The sequence below is a fragment of the Eucyclogobius newberryi genome, unplaced genomic scaffold (genome assembly GCF_026437365.1).
Source record: "Eucyclogobius newberryi isolate DKJ021-1_F unplaced genomic scaffold, fEucNew1.0.hap1 SCAF_13, whole genome shotgun sequence".
In the NCBI taxonomy this organism is placed as follows: domain Eukaryota; kingdom Metazoa; phylum Chordata; class Actinopteri; order Gobiiformes; family Gobiidae; genus Eucyclogobius; species Eucyclogobius newberryi.
This window is the reverse complement of record NW_027315757.1, coordinates 24,722,941-24,740,093: the sequence shown is the minus strand read 5'-3', so window position 1 is coordinate 24,740,093 and position 17,153 is coordinate 24,722,941. Positions and strand designations below refer to the sequence as shown.

Sequence of the window (17,153 nt, the reverse complement as noted above, 5' to 3'; positions counted from 1 at the left end):
TAAGTGTTAATTACGCATGTTACTTTCTCAGTGCTTGTACCTTAAACAGGAATTCAATGATCTCACAGCAAAAATATTTTATTTAGTTATTAGAATGCACTTTTATGAATATATCTGTAAACACATGTAATAGCTCTGATATTGTACTGTATATATGTTAAAATGTGTTCACTTGGCAATGATAGAAACATCCAAATAAGCAAAACAGTAGATTAATAGCAACACAATAGACCCATTGCAACAGGGAATGTTTTCTTTTAGCTCTTAGAGGACAGCTGCACCTTACACAACACAAAAAGCTTTAGATCTTGTTTTCCATTATTTTGAGGTAGACACAAGCTCACAGTCAAAAACATGAACACATTATAGTCTAAGGTCCAACCAGAGAAAGAGAGACGGCAGGTCTTACAAACGTCCACAGCTTTGAAATATACAGAATACGCACCATTTCCGTTATGTTTAAAAGTAAGTGTTACAGCAAATAAGATAAACATGCTTTAAATGCAATCAGTGCTAATTATATTCTAATTTATTGAATATACTGTTCGTGATGCTATGTATGGGTCAAATATCTGAATGTATCCTGAAACAGAGCTAGCTTCTGCATGCAATACAACTTTACTGAGCTAGTAATTCTTGTATTAAGAAGAAAAGTTGTCAAAAGAAAACACTAATGTAGTAGATGTACAATAGTCCAAAAGATAATCCACAGTAAAGTTGAAAAAAACACATTGCTGGCTCTTTTTTTTCTTTCTTTTTTTCAAAAGTGGTGGAGAAAAACACTGTGGAATGACCTTCAACTGAGAAAGTATTACCCGTATACATGTGATGCCTCGGTGTAAACCCACTTTCTACTAAAGAAAAGCAGGTAGCTATTTATAAGATCAAATTATTTATAATGACGGTTGATTGCACCTGACGCATTATAATAGAAATACCCCGGTACAAGCTGTGAGAGAGGGATAATGTTGGGATTGTCTGGTTAGAACAATTTCCACAGTATCTTTTTCTGACTTTAGAATCCTCTTTGGATGTGTTTATGATACAAATGTGTAGAGTGTATTGTAAGATATTTATCTATTTTGCTCTATTTTGTTGATAGATTTGTTAAATGATGTATTAGTCTGTAAGGTTAAATATTAATGTAAATACCCAAAACAAGATCAGGGTCAGAACAAATGGTCATATCTATCTACAATGACCACACGTCTGGAAACAGAGCATTAAGTGATGGCACACAAAATGTCATGTAAAGGCAGGTTTTTGACAACAACCAATTGTGCTGATGCTTTGATTAGAGAATAAATACACTTTCCAGCATCAAATTTCTGTCATCTTCTCCTTAACATTGGAATTATGAACTACTAGATGCCTAAACACCATCACAGAACACAACCACAGAACAGTAGATTGGCTCACAGGAGCATCTCCAAGCTCCGCCTTCAGAGGTCATTCTTTCACGCTTTCACCACGCTCTGGAATAATGTCTCCTCTCTTCAAAGACAAACTGCTCCGATGACAGATAGATAGATAAATAAATAGATGAATAAATAAATAGATGAATAGATAAATAAATAAATAGATAAATAGATGAATAAATACAAAAATAAATATAAAAAATAAAAAATAAAAAATAAATGAAGCTTCACAATAACATTGACAACATGAGGAATTTCTCACTACATCAAATAAAAACGCACAATGTGAACAGCACACTTTTAAAACCATTTATAAACTGCTGAGTCATCCCAGAAGGCATAATGTCAGAGGCATTCTCTGTCATTGATCAGGTTGCCCTTTGAAACGGCAGATTGAGTGTCATTGTGGGCTCTCTGGGCTCGGGCCGCGGCCTGTTCATCATCTCACACTCGTTCTGCCGTTCCTCGTGCATGTGGGACACTTCTGTGGACCCCGCCTCAAATCCTGGAACCGTGTTGGCCACGTGAACAACATGGACCTTATTCCTGCCATTCTTACTCAAGATGCAGCTGAAGACTTTCTTGAATCCTTTGCGGAAATGTTTGGAGACGAGAGCGTACACGATAGGGTTGACGCAGGAGTTAGCGTAAGCCATGCAATGAGACAGGAGCCTGAATGCGTACGTAATCTGGTTGAAGGGGAAATCTCCGTAAAGATAGCACAAGATGACAACGTGATACGGCAACCAGCAAATACAGAAAAGAACCGTCACAATAATGATCATTTTAGTCACTTTGCGTTTTGCTCTTTTGGACTCGGACATCCCATCTAGAGGGTCCACTGCGGTCCAAAGGTACTTGATGGTTCTTGTGTAGGACATGCTCACAATAAGAACAGGGATCACGTAACCAAATACAAAAGTGCAGGTGTCCAGAACTTTTCGGTTCTGCTCCTCCCAGCCCGGGATGCACACTGTGCTGTTGTCGAAGTCGATGAGGTCGTAGTAGCTCAGATAGGGACCAGCAAACACCAGGGACAGACCCCAGATGATCACCATGGCAACAACAGCATTACGGGGAGTGCGGAGTTCCCGTGATCGCAGCGGGTAACGGATGGCCAGGTATCTGCAACAACACAACAAAATTAAGTGTTTAACATAATCTATTATTCTATATTCAATGAAACTGTCCTGATGCAAATAATAGTAATTTTATTGCTTGGAAACCGGAAAAAAAACTGGAAAATGACAAACTTTAATACTCAAAGTGGATAATAGCACCATCAAGGACTCTTCTTGGTGAGTGCCCGAGAATAGGAACAAAGAGAAAGACTTTTTGCCTTCATGTTAAAATCTACATTCAAGATTAAGCATGAGTAATCTTTAAAAAATGTGTTTTCATTTTCATCCATTATTAATCCAAGAAAGTTGTCAGTTTAGAACAAGCTGCAAAGCAAGTATTTTTAAAAGAGTTCCCCAGAAGAATCCCCACAAGACTTGATGATGCATTTGTGATGTACTTTCTGAACCATAATTACAAGTCATTTTCCTTGCTTACAACACATACACTTGTACTTTCAGTTGCTCATTGGATAAACATACAGTTATTGTAAATTAAATTGCATGTGATGACAGTGTAATTTTTGTATTTATTATTTATTGTTTTTATTGGAAACAGATTGCATTCAACTTCAACTAGAGTTTTTTTATGTGCTATTGAAATCAAATATATGTATTTCAGCTTATCTTACAATATATTGATTATTGCATGTGTTATTTTGTTTTTCGTCAGCGATGTATAATGCACTATGTATTTTGAACTGAGAAGCCTGTATGACTCTGAGCCACAGATCACAAACTCATAAACAGATGCTGTGATAACTGTATTATTCATCACCTCCTGCCTGCGCTCTTAACGTCCTGTGTGACAAAGCTGCTCCTGCCACAAACCAGAGGGATTTTCAGGTCTACAATCGAAACACAGGGCTGCACAGAGGGCTTTGTGGTCTCAGAGTGGGATTTTGGTCCCATTTGCATCAAAAGGTTATAGCATAACAACAAAAAAGCCTGGATCACTGCATTTCTTTTCTACAATAGAGATTTTATTCATACAGTAATATTCAACTTTCTTCTCATTTTTTACATTGTAATGCCGAGGTTAGTACTGTTAATACTTGGATGCGAGACCGCTGGGAATTCATGGGTTTCATTCACGTGACTTATTTGTTGTCACGTGTCATTTTGAAGACGATGCATGCTGTTGCCTCGCTGCGGTTGGATTACTATGAAAAACAAAGAATACAATTTAAAATGAAAAGGGTTGATGCTTCAGGAGACAGAATGGGTTTTGATCCTTATGTACAGCAAAGAGTCGCTGACAACACTTTTACTTTTACTTTTTATCTGAAAGCTTTCAAGAGCACGGACATTGTGTGAGACCCAGACAGTTGAAAATTAGGCTTGTTAAGACTGTCAGCAAGTAACGTTTATTACATGTTGTTGTGTGCTTCCTTTGGGGTGGAATCTACCTGTTGTTTAACTTATTTATCTTTATACGACCAAACTCCTCATTAAACAACCCTAACTATTGATTATTATAGCCAGCTGCTAACTACCTGAAACAAACAGCTCAGCGCTCAGTCTGGAGTGATTCCTGTAAATCCACTGGTCCCTCCTGACCGCAGTAAACCATCCACGCAGTTTTTGTCCTCAAGATGCAGAAGCAGCGAGTGTTTTAGAGTGTATCTTTTCTATGAAACATCAACATTCTGACTACAGCTTAACTGACAAAATGTGTCATCAATGTTTGTCTTAGAGAATGTCAGGCTCTAGTCTCTGTGTGATAACGAGTTTTACCGGTTAGCTGAGGCTATAGCGTGACGTGCTAGCTGGGTTTTTGCACTGTAAAAATGATCAAATGAACAAGAAATAAGGAGCTCCTCCGCTGCACTTTGAGGTGCGCTTGTGTTTACATTGACCAAGATTGTAAAATATCAGACAGATTTGATATAAATCATGGCTTGTCTTTGGTCGTAGAACAGTTTTAAGTTTAACCTTTCATTGCAGACCCCCAAAAGTGTGCCCCCAGCTTAGGAAAGACATTTGGTTATCTGAAAGATAAGATAAGATAAGATATTCCTTTATTGTCCCACATGGGGAAATTTCATTGGTGCAACGCAGGAAGATACAGAGGTAGATACAGAAGAACAGATCACTTATAGGAAGTCTGAAAAACACTTTCAGTAGAAGATCTCCTATAAACAAAAACTCCCATAGACAAATAAATAAATACATAAATACCATTGCATGTGATCACGACAGTAATTGCACATGAATATGTGTCACGACAGCACATAGATTGCACATGAATTTCACAGTAATTGCACATATGACGGAATTGCACATGGTTAGGTCAGTATTCTTTTCATGTCTGGTGATTCAGTTTTTTATAACATGTATGGACTTCAACTTCTCCTGTTTTTCTACATTTTTTACCTGTCACTTCAGCAAAGACACTTGAACAAAGGATAAAATACCCTCATCTGTGGAACCTTGATGAAATGGGACCAAAGCCTCTCAGTGTTGCAGTAAAACGGTGTCTTTGCTGCATTCTGCACATCAAATAACACTGGACTGTGATGTGACTCACACTCAGGTTTTCTGCAATGTATGAAAGGAAGATGAATTGTGCTTTGTGCAAGCGAAGGACAAATATATTTATTGGAGTGTGTACATTGTACTTTCTGCAAAATATGGGCTTACAGGAAAGGTTAGCAAAACAGTGTAAGATATGTCGCTCTAGGCATGCAAGATAATGTATTCCAATATTTGAATAGAGTTTAAATAACAACTGATTTCTTCATTGTGGCTGCACTACAGTGTAACGACAATGGTTGAATTACAGTCATTATTTCTTCACTTTTCGATGCTGTACTGATTTAAAAGTGGGCTTGTCAGCAAACCCCTGCCTTCAGCGGGAACCAGAGAAGCCTCAGAGTCCAGATCATTTTGCTATCGAGGTTACAGTGAGATATTGTAACTATTTTTATGTCTATGTCATTATTTTAGCGTGTCTAGACTTTGCTTTATCGGTGCTGAATCCCGAAAAATCTGTCAGAAATTTTTCATAATAATTGGAAAAAAACACTTTTTGTTCTACTTTAAAATCCTTCTACTCCACTTCACCCCACATTGGTACTTTTGTGATTAGTTAAGTAGCGTGCTGGGTATTCAGGAAGCACAATCATTAAATGTCAACTCATTTTGTGAAGCAGAAATGAACCTTGGTGGATTGTAAACAGAGCATTTCCTTTGTGCGGATGTTTGCGATGAGGGGGCTTTCACTGTCTGTATTGACCTGCTCATAATGTCGACAAACAGCAGTAATGACGGCGCTGGATTCTGAGGCAGCTGCTATAATCTGCTGGGGTGATATTCAATTACTAATGCCGAGATTTACCGTTGAGTTCGCAGGGCCTGACTAAAGCCATTAATAAGCACCACTGGGCACTTGGCTATATATTGCAGTTTTGTGTTCATAATAATTTCTGATGAGATCACATTAGTTTCTCTTGCCACTGTGAAATTGCCTTGTGAACATAATCAAGTGAGTTGTAAATTAGATAATTAGATGCAAGATTGTGAATTGTGATTTTCATTAGATTAGATCATTTATTTAGAGCATCTGGGATCAACTAAAATACGAACTGCTAAACTAAAACAACAGACAAAAAAAAAGTCAGAACTTATTTAGCAGGTTTAGCACCTAATCAAACACATTTAGAGACAGGATAATATCTTGTTTGTAACAGGATATAGTAACAATATATATATATATATATATATATATATATATATATATATATATATATATATATATATATATATATATATATATATATATATTGTTGTTTAATATACTATTTCCACATTTCACAGTTTGAAAATCGAGAAGGGTCTGGCTGCAGCCAATGGGGACTGGCCCTAACCTTAACCTACTTAACCATGTAGTTATTGTTGTAGAATTTTTCCTTTCATTCATTGAGCGCTTAGTCTTAAAAAGAACGCATTGTATTTCCATGTGGTTAGTTCTATCTATGAGGGACTTCATTCAACTATTACAGAATGTGTCCTTCTAACATAATCAGTTTCCTTGGTCATGACGTCTCACAGAAGATGCTATGCACTTACCATTGTATCTCGTTAGCAACTATTTAAACCTCTATGTGAAAATATAGGGAGGCTTGAAAAGCAAATACTAACACAATGTGTTGAGTATTCAAGTCTCAGGGTCCCATGACTGACGATAGAGAAACATGTCCTGCCTCAGTTTGCCTCTCCTTACAACTCTAAGACTCGTCAGGACAACCCTTATATTTGTCAATCAGATGCTTCCAATCAAACTAACTTCAGGTCCTTCACAACATCCACAAATACCTAGCACATGTTTCAGTCTCTCTTTGACTTCAATGCAGCTCTATGCTCAAAGACACATGCCGTCACTGACTACTGTTGTTCACCATTTATGACTGGAGGAGTTTTAGAAATATATCTTCAATATCTTCATACAAAGCTAAACTAAACTAAACTAAACTAAGTAAATGTGCATAATGAATAGCAATATGAATTTATAGTCACCAACATTGACTGTCCCTCTGACGTACTCGTTTCTAAACACATCAATTCTCATCACTCCCCAAATTTATTTCAACAACCCCAGCAAATTAAATCCTTTCTTCAAATCTGAGTATAAAATATGCTACGCTGTGTTCTATTGGTCAACTGGGAATTCAAGCTAGTCTTTCATTCTCTTGATGAAGGAATTTCCCTTGTAGATGATGCTTGCTAGTTACTTTAATTAAAATGCTTCAGAGAAATAAATTTGGCAGATATTACAGAAAGTGCAACATAGCGCTGCTGGTCAGATTGCTTTGCCTCATCAAAGAGCGGCTGCACCATGACAAAATGTGTTATGTAAGAACCAACACAAATGCATAATGTAGTTTTGCCATTTTTCTTATGTATTTCACATAGACGTTTCATGGAAAATGTTGTGTGACTTGTTGCTACTGAGAGACTGATGCCAGATGGTTTATCAATTCCCAAAAAGATTAAAATGTACCATGTAGTTTTTCTTTTCTGAACTGAGACATCTGATATTTTTGGATCTGCTGATGACCACGGGCACCACCTCTTCAAACAAGTCGGTGTAATCCCTCACAAAGGTCTTCAAACAAGGCTCTGATATCACTTATCTGTATCTGAGCGTTTATAATTGGTCAAACCCACCTTCATTTTTCATATTTTGTCATATTCTGTGGTATTATACCGGACTATAAGTTGCACCAATAGAAAAAAAACAACATATATAAGTTGCACTGGAGGATGAAATAAGGTTACAAGTGTGAAAATAACAAATAATATTACATATGAGTCGCTCCGGAGTATAAGTATATAGTATAAATATAAGTATATGTCGCACCCCGGCCAAAAATATGAAAAAAGGTGCGAAAATACAGTAATTGCATTATATCTTCCACTTCACTTTGATCCCCAGTTGCCTCTATTCAAGGCCTATTCTTTAATCACAAAGGCCAATGTTATTACAGCCAGAAGATGTTGCCTATGAATGGTAGTGACTAATTGCTTAACGATTCCATACCTGTCGACAGAGACCGCTGCCAGTGTGAAGCTGCTTGCGTACATGGTGAGGTTGATGAAGAAATGCACCACTTTGCACATGAAGGACCCGAACACCCAGCCCTCCAGGGAGTAAATGGTGGCTTGAAACGGCACGCAGAAAATAATGAAGAAGAAATCGGCCACGCTCAGGTTCAGGATGAAAAGGTTTGTGGTGTTGTATCCCACTTGGCCACTCCGCAGCAGCACGGCCAAAACCAGACTGTTCCCGATGGTGCCCAGCAGGAAAATGAGTGAGAAGACCACAGACACGATAACGCTGGTCGGGTTGAGCTGGTAACTGTCGGACACGTTGGTTCGGCTCTCAGGCTTGATGAAATCCTCGAAGTCGGACATTTTGCAGCTGCAGGAAAAAATATCAGAAAATAAGTGTATTGGTAAAACTGATGGACAAGGGCTTATTGGTAGCGACGTTCTAATAGTATTTTTGTCTGCAGTTGAAGTAGCATATAAAAATGATGCAGATTTAAATCACAATTTGATTAAAAGGTTTATTATGTAACTTTTCAGGTGTGGGCAGCTTGAGGAGGTTTCATTGTTTTGCCTGGAATGTTATTACACTAATTTCTCTTTGGCTTTTTGGGAGAGCTGAAAACTACCTTGAAATTCAATTAAATTGAAATCACAACAGCAGTTGCCTCGATGGACGACAAGGTAATAACAGAGAAGCAGATTAAAAAGTGTTGACAGGGATTTAGCAGATGGATAACTGTTCCAGCGTCCCCTGTCTCTAGATCCTCCTTCTCAATGAGGAAAAACTGCAGAAAACCCTGTGGGAAAAAAAGAGAAAAACATTGGGGAAAACCACAGGGAAGGAGAGATCTTACTCCCACGAACACGCTTGCTTTTACAGATAATACGTGAATTCTTGGCGTGAGCAGGTTTGCACAGATCCGGCCTGTAACAGTATCATACCTAGTTCTATTAGCTAGATATTTTTCACAGTCATGTGGCGTGAGTGGTGCAGGTGTTCAGCTGTTGGCTCGGGTCCAGTTTCCCTATAGCCATTTTGTCCCTTGTCCTTGTTACATCTGAAAATCACAACCAATTCAAATCTACCTTTGAAAATGTAAAACATGTACTTTAAGAAAAATAAAACTTAATTCAAGAGCTTCCAGCATAAAACATGCCAAATCACTATGCAAATTTACCCGCAGTGCAGACGGATGATTACTGGTGACCTCAGAAGCTGAAAGCAAAAAGAGAGCCGTAGAGTGTCTAGAGACTGGTGTGTGTATGCATGTAGGTTATATAGTATGTATTCTGACTTTTTAAACTACTGAACACAGTAACCTTTATATTTCCTGTTGTATAGTTAATTACATTTTTTAAAATTATCTCGAAGCCTTTGTTCTCATTGAATTTATGGCCACAGACGGCACAAGGATGTGAAGTCATGAAAGCGAAATACAATAGTTTTGTCATTTTTCAAATCGCCTCAATTGTTCAAGCTTTTAGTCTGGGAATGTCGGTGGACTTTAATTGAGATCATAGATTACTTGTGCTGATGCAATGGGCCATGCAATTTGAGGTCCGAGAGAGAAATGATGATTAATTATGCAAGACGGACAATAAAGGAATATCTTAAGACTATCGAAACATGTGTCAGGTATGGTAAGGTTTCTCATTTACACTTTTTTGTTACCATAACAGAAGAATAAAATGAATGTATTTATATGTACTGTATACATATATGTATATGTATATGTATAATTGACAACTTCTTCTTACCATTACCATAACCACAAAGCTGCAGATTTATATTGAGCCTTCTGACCAGGCCCCTTGTTTTGTAATTAATCAGGCTTGTGGCATTTTGTCAGGAGTTCACTGAGGATATATTTAGTCTCTGCTTCAAGTAACAAACCAATACAGAGCCAAGGCAAAGCTTTACAGTAAGCCGGCTTGTTTGAATGCAACGTTTGGTGGACGTCATTGTCGATGTGACCCATTTCCTTAACACATCTAAAAGCATACCAATTTTACCACATCAAAAAACTGTGAAATGGCCTCATGCAAAAACAAAAGCAGCGGTGTGACTCGGTTAAGTACCATTTTCCATGGAGAGCAGATAATAGAGTTCCTCCGCTTTTAGAAACACAGTGATGGTTTTATTCCCAGCATAGCGGCGCAACTTAATTTCCGACAACATTGAGCACCGGTTGACGATTTGGTTTGGAGATTCAGCAGTGACGTATGCTGGCTTTGAAAACTGTCAATCAAAAGAGAGTGCTCTCATGTAAATGTGAAAACACCAAATGAGCGAATATTGATGTGGAGTTAGTGACTCACAAAATATGCACTTTACACATCGTTGTGAGCTCTTTGAAAAATCTAATTGACTTCCATTTGTGTATCTCGCTTTTATATTGCAGTGATCTTTTTACGTTCTACATTTGAAATCGCAGAGGTGATGTAGCTCTGACGTGAACGTGAACATCCAAATGAAAAACTGTATTGATTAAACTGATATTCGAGTGGTTATTGGTATTGTACTGACGGTATATAGTATTTATGATCGCAGTATAAGAGCAGCAGTAAGTTGGTGACAGTCTGCTGTGAATTTAAAGGTGAAGGCTCTGCCACTATCTTGTGTTTATTCAATTAAAAAGTGTTATAAAAGAAATAAAAGCACTTGCAAATTGAATGGAGACAAAGGAGCTTTCCAACTGCCGATGGAACACACTTCTCCAACAACCAGCGGCGGGCGGGGGTCAGTCTGATAGACCCGACAGGTGAGTCAGGTTGACCACGCCTACGAACAACAGCTCTTGACGAAGGCAGAAGTTACCATCGAATCACGTCAATTACATCATCTCTATTGTCAGATATGAGTGGATTTGTTTACCGATATTGTCACGGCCGTCATGACAGTACAAAAACACGCCAACTGTATCTCTCTAATTAATGTCAGAGTTGCACAAAGTTCCCTTTTGTTTTCAAAGCCTTGCATGTACTGCTGGAGGCTCAAATATAATCCTAATTGCCTTATACGACCTTAAAAATGTCCAATTACTGCCAATTACTGTACCCTGAGATTTATATTTCATAGTTCCATTTGTCAAAGGTAGAATTTCAAACATGGAACATTTTATGAATGCTGTAAATAAATAAGCGCAACAATATGAAGGAAGACTTAAAGGCGTAATGGACGATATTTTGGCGCCAAATTTGAGTCTCATTTCCTCCTGGCGTGGACTGCTGATTAGTCCTGCCACGTGTCAATCATAGAACGCTGGTGTGGACTGCTGATTAGTCCTGCCACGTGTCAATCATAGAACTCACCTACCGCTCACCTGCAGCCTCGTTCTGGCTCGTCCCCAGGAGAGCTGCACGTTTCCCTGTGTCTAAGCACATTGATCTATCAAAATATAGTTCCCTCAGTGTACAGGACAAAATTAAGACAGAGAAAGACAGTCTGAGTTGGCTCAGAAGAGACGGAAATCTACGGGAGATGAGAGATGCGATGCGATCCGTCGCGCTAATAAACAAACGCACGTGTAGTATCGAGGGTTTTTTCGTGCGTCGTTGTGCACGGGAGGAGTGCGCATGCCCACTTCCACTTGAGTTCTCAAATCGGCGAAAAATCCTCCATTATTCCTTTAATTTGAGACTTTTGTAATACTTATCTCACATAACAACTTGTAACTACAATGTTATGTTTTTACAGGTTTCTACATTTTAAAGCGTAATTACTATAAACTGTGACCCAAAAAGGTTGGTTTAGTTAGTTTATTTCTTTGTTTTTTTCATCTTTTCATCACCAGTGACACTAATGGCAACTTAGCTGCAGGGGATCTGTGTTCATTGGCAGATTCTGTTGTGGAAGTTGAACAAACTGTTGTCATTAAGAGTCACAATAATGGCAAAACATTTGAATAATGCTTGTTTCAGAAATCTCTCTGGTAAAAGCTTCTCTTTTGTAAAGAAATGTTCTGGTCGGCTTTCAGCAATGGAGAAATGGGTATGAATGCTACCTCTTCAAAGCTTGTATGAAATAGCACTCCAGATGTTAAGTAAGAAACCCATGTCACGTAATTATTGCATTAATGTCAAGAAATATAAAATGGTAACTTTTAAAAATGTCACCCTTTTAGCAAATATTAGTCTAATGTATACGATTTTTCACAACCTAGTTTTGTTTCTCACATTTGAAGACAGGTACAATGCCTTTAATGCAGACCCTGCGTGAATAGGAAAAAAAATAATCTAAATTTAAATAGGATAGTACAATCACATTAGTCCTGTTCTCTGCACTGGCTCCTGTGGCTCAGAGAATAGACTTTGTAACAGCTCTGATTGTGTACAAGTCTCTCCATGGCCTAGCACCAAAGTACATCTCGGACTCATTAGTGCCATATGAACCATATCGGACTCTGAGGACCTCAGGGACCGACCTCCTGCTGGTGCCCAGAGTCAGGACAAAACATGGGCCGGCCTCCTGCTGGTACCAGAGTCAGGACTAAACATGGACCGGCCTCCTGCTGGAGCCAGAGTCAGGACTAAACATGGGCCGGCCTCCTGCTGGTGCCAGAGTCAGGACTAAACCTGGACCGGCCTCCTGCTGGTGCCCAGAGTCAGGACTAAACATGGACTGGCCTCCTGCTGGTGCCAGAGTCAGGACTAAACATGGACCGGCCTCCTGCTGGTGCCAGAGTCAGGACTAAACATGGACCGGCCTCCTGCTGGTGCCAGAGTCAGGACTAAACATGGACCGGCCTCCTGCTGGTGCCAGAGTCAGGACTAAACATGTACCGGCCTCCTGCTGGTGCCAGAATCAGGACTAAACATGGACCGGCCTCCTGCTAGTGCCTAGAGTCAGGACTAAACATGGACCGGCCTCCTGCTGGTGCCAGAGTCAGGACTAAACATGAACCGGCCTCCTGCTGGTGCCAGAGTCAGGACTAAACATGGACCGGCCTCCTGCTGGTGCCAGAGTCAGGACTAAACATGTACCGGCCTCCTGCTGGTGCCAGAGTCAGGACTAAACATGGACCGGCCTCCTGCTGGTGCCAGAGTCAGGACTAAACATGTACCGGCCTCCTGCTGGTGCCAGAGTCAGGACTAAACATGGACCGGCCTCCTGCTGGTGCCAGAGTCAGGACTAAACATGGACCGGCCTCCTGCTGGTGCCAGAGTCAGGACTAAACATGGACCGGCCTCCTGCTGGTGCCAGAGTCAGGACTAAACATGGACCCGCCTCCTGCTGGTGCCAGAGTCAGGACTAAACATGGACCGGCCTCCTGCTGGTGCCAGAGTCAGGACTGAACATGGACCGGCCTCCTGCTGGTGCCCAGAGTCAGGACTAAACATGGACCGGCCTCCTGCTGGTGCCAGAGTCAGGACTAAACATGGGGAATCTACGTTTCAGTTTCATGCAGCTAAAATCTGGAACAGTCTTCCTGAAGATGTGAGACAGGCTTCTACTCTGACAATGTTCAAATCCAAGATAAAAACGGTTTTGTTTAGCTGTGCATCTGACTGAAAGGACTTTCTTTGCACTCCTCGCTTTTATGTCTCAGACAGTTTTGTGATTTCTGTCATGTCTGTGATTTTAATGCATTGTTTTCCTGTTGTTTGAAGCACTTTGAATTGCCTTGTGTATGAAATGTGCTCTACAAATAAACTTGCCTTGCCTTAGGATGAAATCTAAATTCTTATCTTGGCTGAACAATTCACCCAGCATACTGCAGCTTTAGCATTTCATGCAGTATAACTAAAATCGATGTGTATGAAACAATGAAGGTCACTCAGTTCATATTGTTTTACTTGCAGAAACATAAGCAACAACTTCACCTGCTGGCAGACAATGAAGCAAAGCGGTTTACAATTGCTTAAAACAATAGCTGCATGCCTTAAAGCTGGTTAATTGCAAAGATTTTATTATTTTGCTTGGAATGTAGTATCCATCTTGACTTTTGCGCAACACAATTCTAGCTGTAAATTGTCCAACACACTTTAATGAAATTGCCAGAAATGCTAATTGCTGTAATTTATTCACACCCATGTTAAATACTGAACATTCTCTCAACAAATTGACAGCGGTTTACAATGGAATTTTACTCCACATTTATGCAAATTTTATTCCAAGTGCAAATGTCATTTTATGCTTGGAATAAGAGATCTGCTGATAAAGACTGTCAGACTCATTTTAAAATTTCCCCAGTTGCGCCTCAAAGGAAAAAGCAGCTGTGTTTACTCTGATGATCCCCACATTGAGAAACAGGATTAAGGCGCATTGTTTATTCAATCTCCCTGTTTTGATCACAGATAACAATATAGCTGAACAATATGACACAAAAAAACTGTCCTCATGTTGATCGATCATTGTCTTATTGAAAATGAATAAAAATGGCTTTCAATATTAATGTCCTGAACATAAACAAGATAGCTCAATTTAATTCCTCCAAAGTCTGAACTCATTGATGGTAAAAAAGGACACAGCCCCCAATGGCATTTTATATTAGATTTTCATTCAGGTGACACCTTCATCCACAACAACAAATTGAACATTGCTTTCTTAACAACCTGTAGTGTATTCAAATGAAAAGGTCCTTTCAATATGTATACACTTATAAGACTATTCATCATCTGCTCAATCATCATGGACTTTTTTACAAACACTCACTTCAATGTCAGATTTGAACATTGCATTTTATTTTTCTTAAATGTCAACGCAGCATGCAGGTATTGGTACATTTTAAATTTGTTTCAGATTTAAAACCAGACTCCCCTCAATTTAGCCTTCACTTTTATTGTTATTCAGGCTAGGGACAATTCAATTTTTTTGTATTGTTGAAACAAAATGGATTTCAAATTGTGTTTACAGGTTCAAACGCTCTGTTTTGCAGCACAGCCTAGTTTCACTTGTGTTTGACTATTTTTATTTTTACCTGAGATTTTTTCTCTCTCTTAAGTCGAGTTGAGTCTATTTGAGGTTTTCCAAAAGGGTGAAATCACTTTTTCGTTGTGTGTAACAGTCTCAGCAGGGAATTGAAAAAAGAAAAAAAAAGGGATTACCTGTAACTTGAGAGCTCATCAGACTTTAGATGAGCTCTCTATTAAAATTCAAAATCATGGCTGTCTTTCTTGCTTTAATCCATACAATTATATAACCAAGTTCTGCATCAAGATGGTCCGATATACCCTAACTTTGCCTGTCCACTACTAATCTCATTGTCTTGAACCAAATAAGCCACTACATTGTTGCATAGCTCTACCCCAATGCAGCAGTCAGTCCCTTTATCATGCAGATAAAGCAGCGATAAAAAAAAAAAAACCTTACCGGGACGAAAACGGGGTTACTGATGGAGGATGCGTGGGTGGTATTCAAAAAAATCTCAAGTCAGGGCTACCCAAAAGCTGACACGCTTTGTTAAAGACTCATCCTGTCAACAGCGGCTATAGTGTCGGTGTTCATCGCAATCTGAGCGCGTTGTCTTCATCATATGCTGCTCTCGTCTGGCTCTTCTTCTCTCTTCTCGCTTGTCCTCCCCTCTCCCCCTCCCTCTCCCCCTCTTTCTCTCTCTCTCTCTCTCTCTCTCTCTCTCTCTCTCTCTCTCCCTCTCTCTCCTCCCTCTCTCCAGAAAAGACCCCACCTCCTCCTCCATTCACTTTAATCTTCACTCTGCAGGAAAGGATTGCGGTGCAAAAGATATAGGGAGCTTGGTATCCTCGGCAACACTTGTCCGCGGTCCAATGGTACTAATAACTGAGACCTTGGCAAATATCAATTTCCAAAACACACGCCTCTTGAAAGGGAGCCTCAAATTAGTCTTAATTTAAAGAATGACCACTATAGGAAGCAGCTGGGGGGAAGGAAGTAATTGAATTTACAATCAATCAACCCCGGCAAGCAGTAATGGTGTTTGTGAGCCCAGTGCAATGGCTTGAATTAGTGACTGATGTGAGTTCAGGGAGCCTAATAAAGAAGACTTCACCTTATGGAACAGTGCTCCGATCTTTTAACACTGTATTGGATGCACAAGATTAACAATGTATTCATTGTGGTAAATAGAGCTGTATGAGGCGTTTACTTTGTCAGTTGTCAGCTAGGATGGGCAACAAAATGTAAATATATATTGTTACTTCCTGGTTGGACATGAGCAGCAGATGTGTCAGATGTGTATAGGTAATGCAACAGCTGTAACCTAGCAACCATACTGTAAACAAGGGCCAAAATCTATATAAATGACACAATAGTAATTATTTGACAAATAATCATACCTTATAACGCCTTTAAATTATTGTTTGAACTGTCAGTTACATGCAATGGATGAAATGTTGATTTTAGACAGAGGAATTATACTTTGGAACCCAGCACTACTTCTTGTAATTTTGTGTTAAAATTTTCTTGACAAACTGCAACTTGACAGATGTAAAACAATGATAAATATTTACCACATGTTCTATCCCACCAAACTAAGTAATGGGTAGAAAAACATGAGAACCTGTCTAAAAACCCTTTTTTCCAATATCCATACATATACCTGTATAATCTAATATATACCATGGTTTTTGGGTAATATAGAACAGGGTTTTGTCTCAGGGAGCTATTCACAAAGAAAATTAAAACAAATTAATGGCTCCAATGCGCAGGGGAAATTAGACCAAGTGGTTATTCTTCAAACGTTTGCTGATATGGAAGTTGTTTAGTAAAATATGTACAGTAGCTTTCTGTTGCCTTAGAGTTTGTAAGAAATTGAAATTTAAAAATAAGAAGACGTTTAAAGCCTTTTTGATTGTTGACAGTTGCGTGTTTCTGTTAAATGAAATACTCGATGAGCTCAAATACCTGTGACAGGGATTTTGAATCTAAATAATGAATTGTGACAGCAGCCAAATCACTGCTGTACTTTAGACTTAAGTCATACTTTTAGCATTTTAAAACAAGAGAGAGACACTACTGAGCAGAAAGCTTTGCATATTGTGTGAGATGTAAAATTAAATGTTGATTTAAATTGATCAATCCAGTGGAACCCTGCTCTCACCCAGTCGAGAATACATTGCACATGCCCAGTAGGGAATAAATAGTATT

At 39.1% G+C, this 17,153-nt stretch overlaps 1 protein-coding gene across 2 annotated transcripts; it reads right to left on the bottom strand.

Moving 5' to 3' along the window:
* Positions 1-1,663: 1,663 nt before the first annotated feature.
* Positions 1,664-15,595, bottom strand: galr2b (galanin receptor 2b). Of its 2 annotated transcripts, XM_072443032.1 has the most exons (3): positions 15,402-15,595; positions 8,079-8,459; positions 1,664-2,543 (listed from the first exon to the last, which is right to left on the bottom strand). In XM_072443032.1, the coding sequence occupies exons 2-3, from the start codon at positions 8,450-8,452 to the stop codon at positions 1,787-1,789; spliced, it is 1,131 nt and encodes a 376-aa protein (XP_072299133.1). In that variant the 5' UTR covers positions 8,453-8,459; positions 15,402-15,595; the 3' UTR covers positions 1,664-1,786. The 2 variants fall into 2 exon arrangements, with proteins under 2 accessions (XP_072299133.1, XP_072299132.1); XM_072443031.1 differs by lacking the exon at positions 15,402-15,595 and having other exon boundaries at positions 8,079-8,464.
* Between the last annotated feature and the right edge of the window lie 1,558 nt (positions 15,596-17,153).

Bases quoted from the DNA above. Each gene is read 5' to 3' on its own strand.
- galr2b (XM_072443032.1), bottom strand. From the start codon at position 8,452: ATGTCCGACTTCGAGGATTTCATCAAGCCTGAGAGCCGAACCAACGTG. The intron at 2,544-8,078 runs GTATGGAATCGT...GTGTTGTTGCAG, and splicing joins GCAGCGGTCTCTGTCGACAG to ATACCTGGCCATCCGTTACC.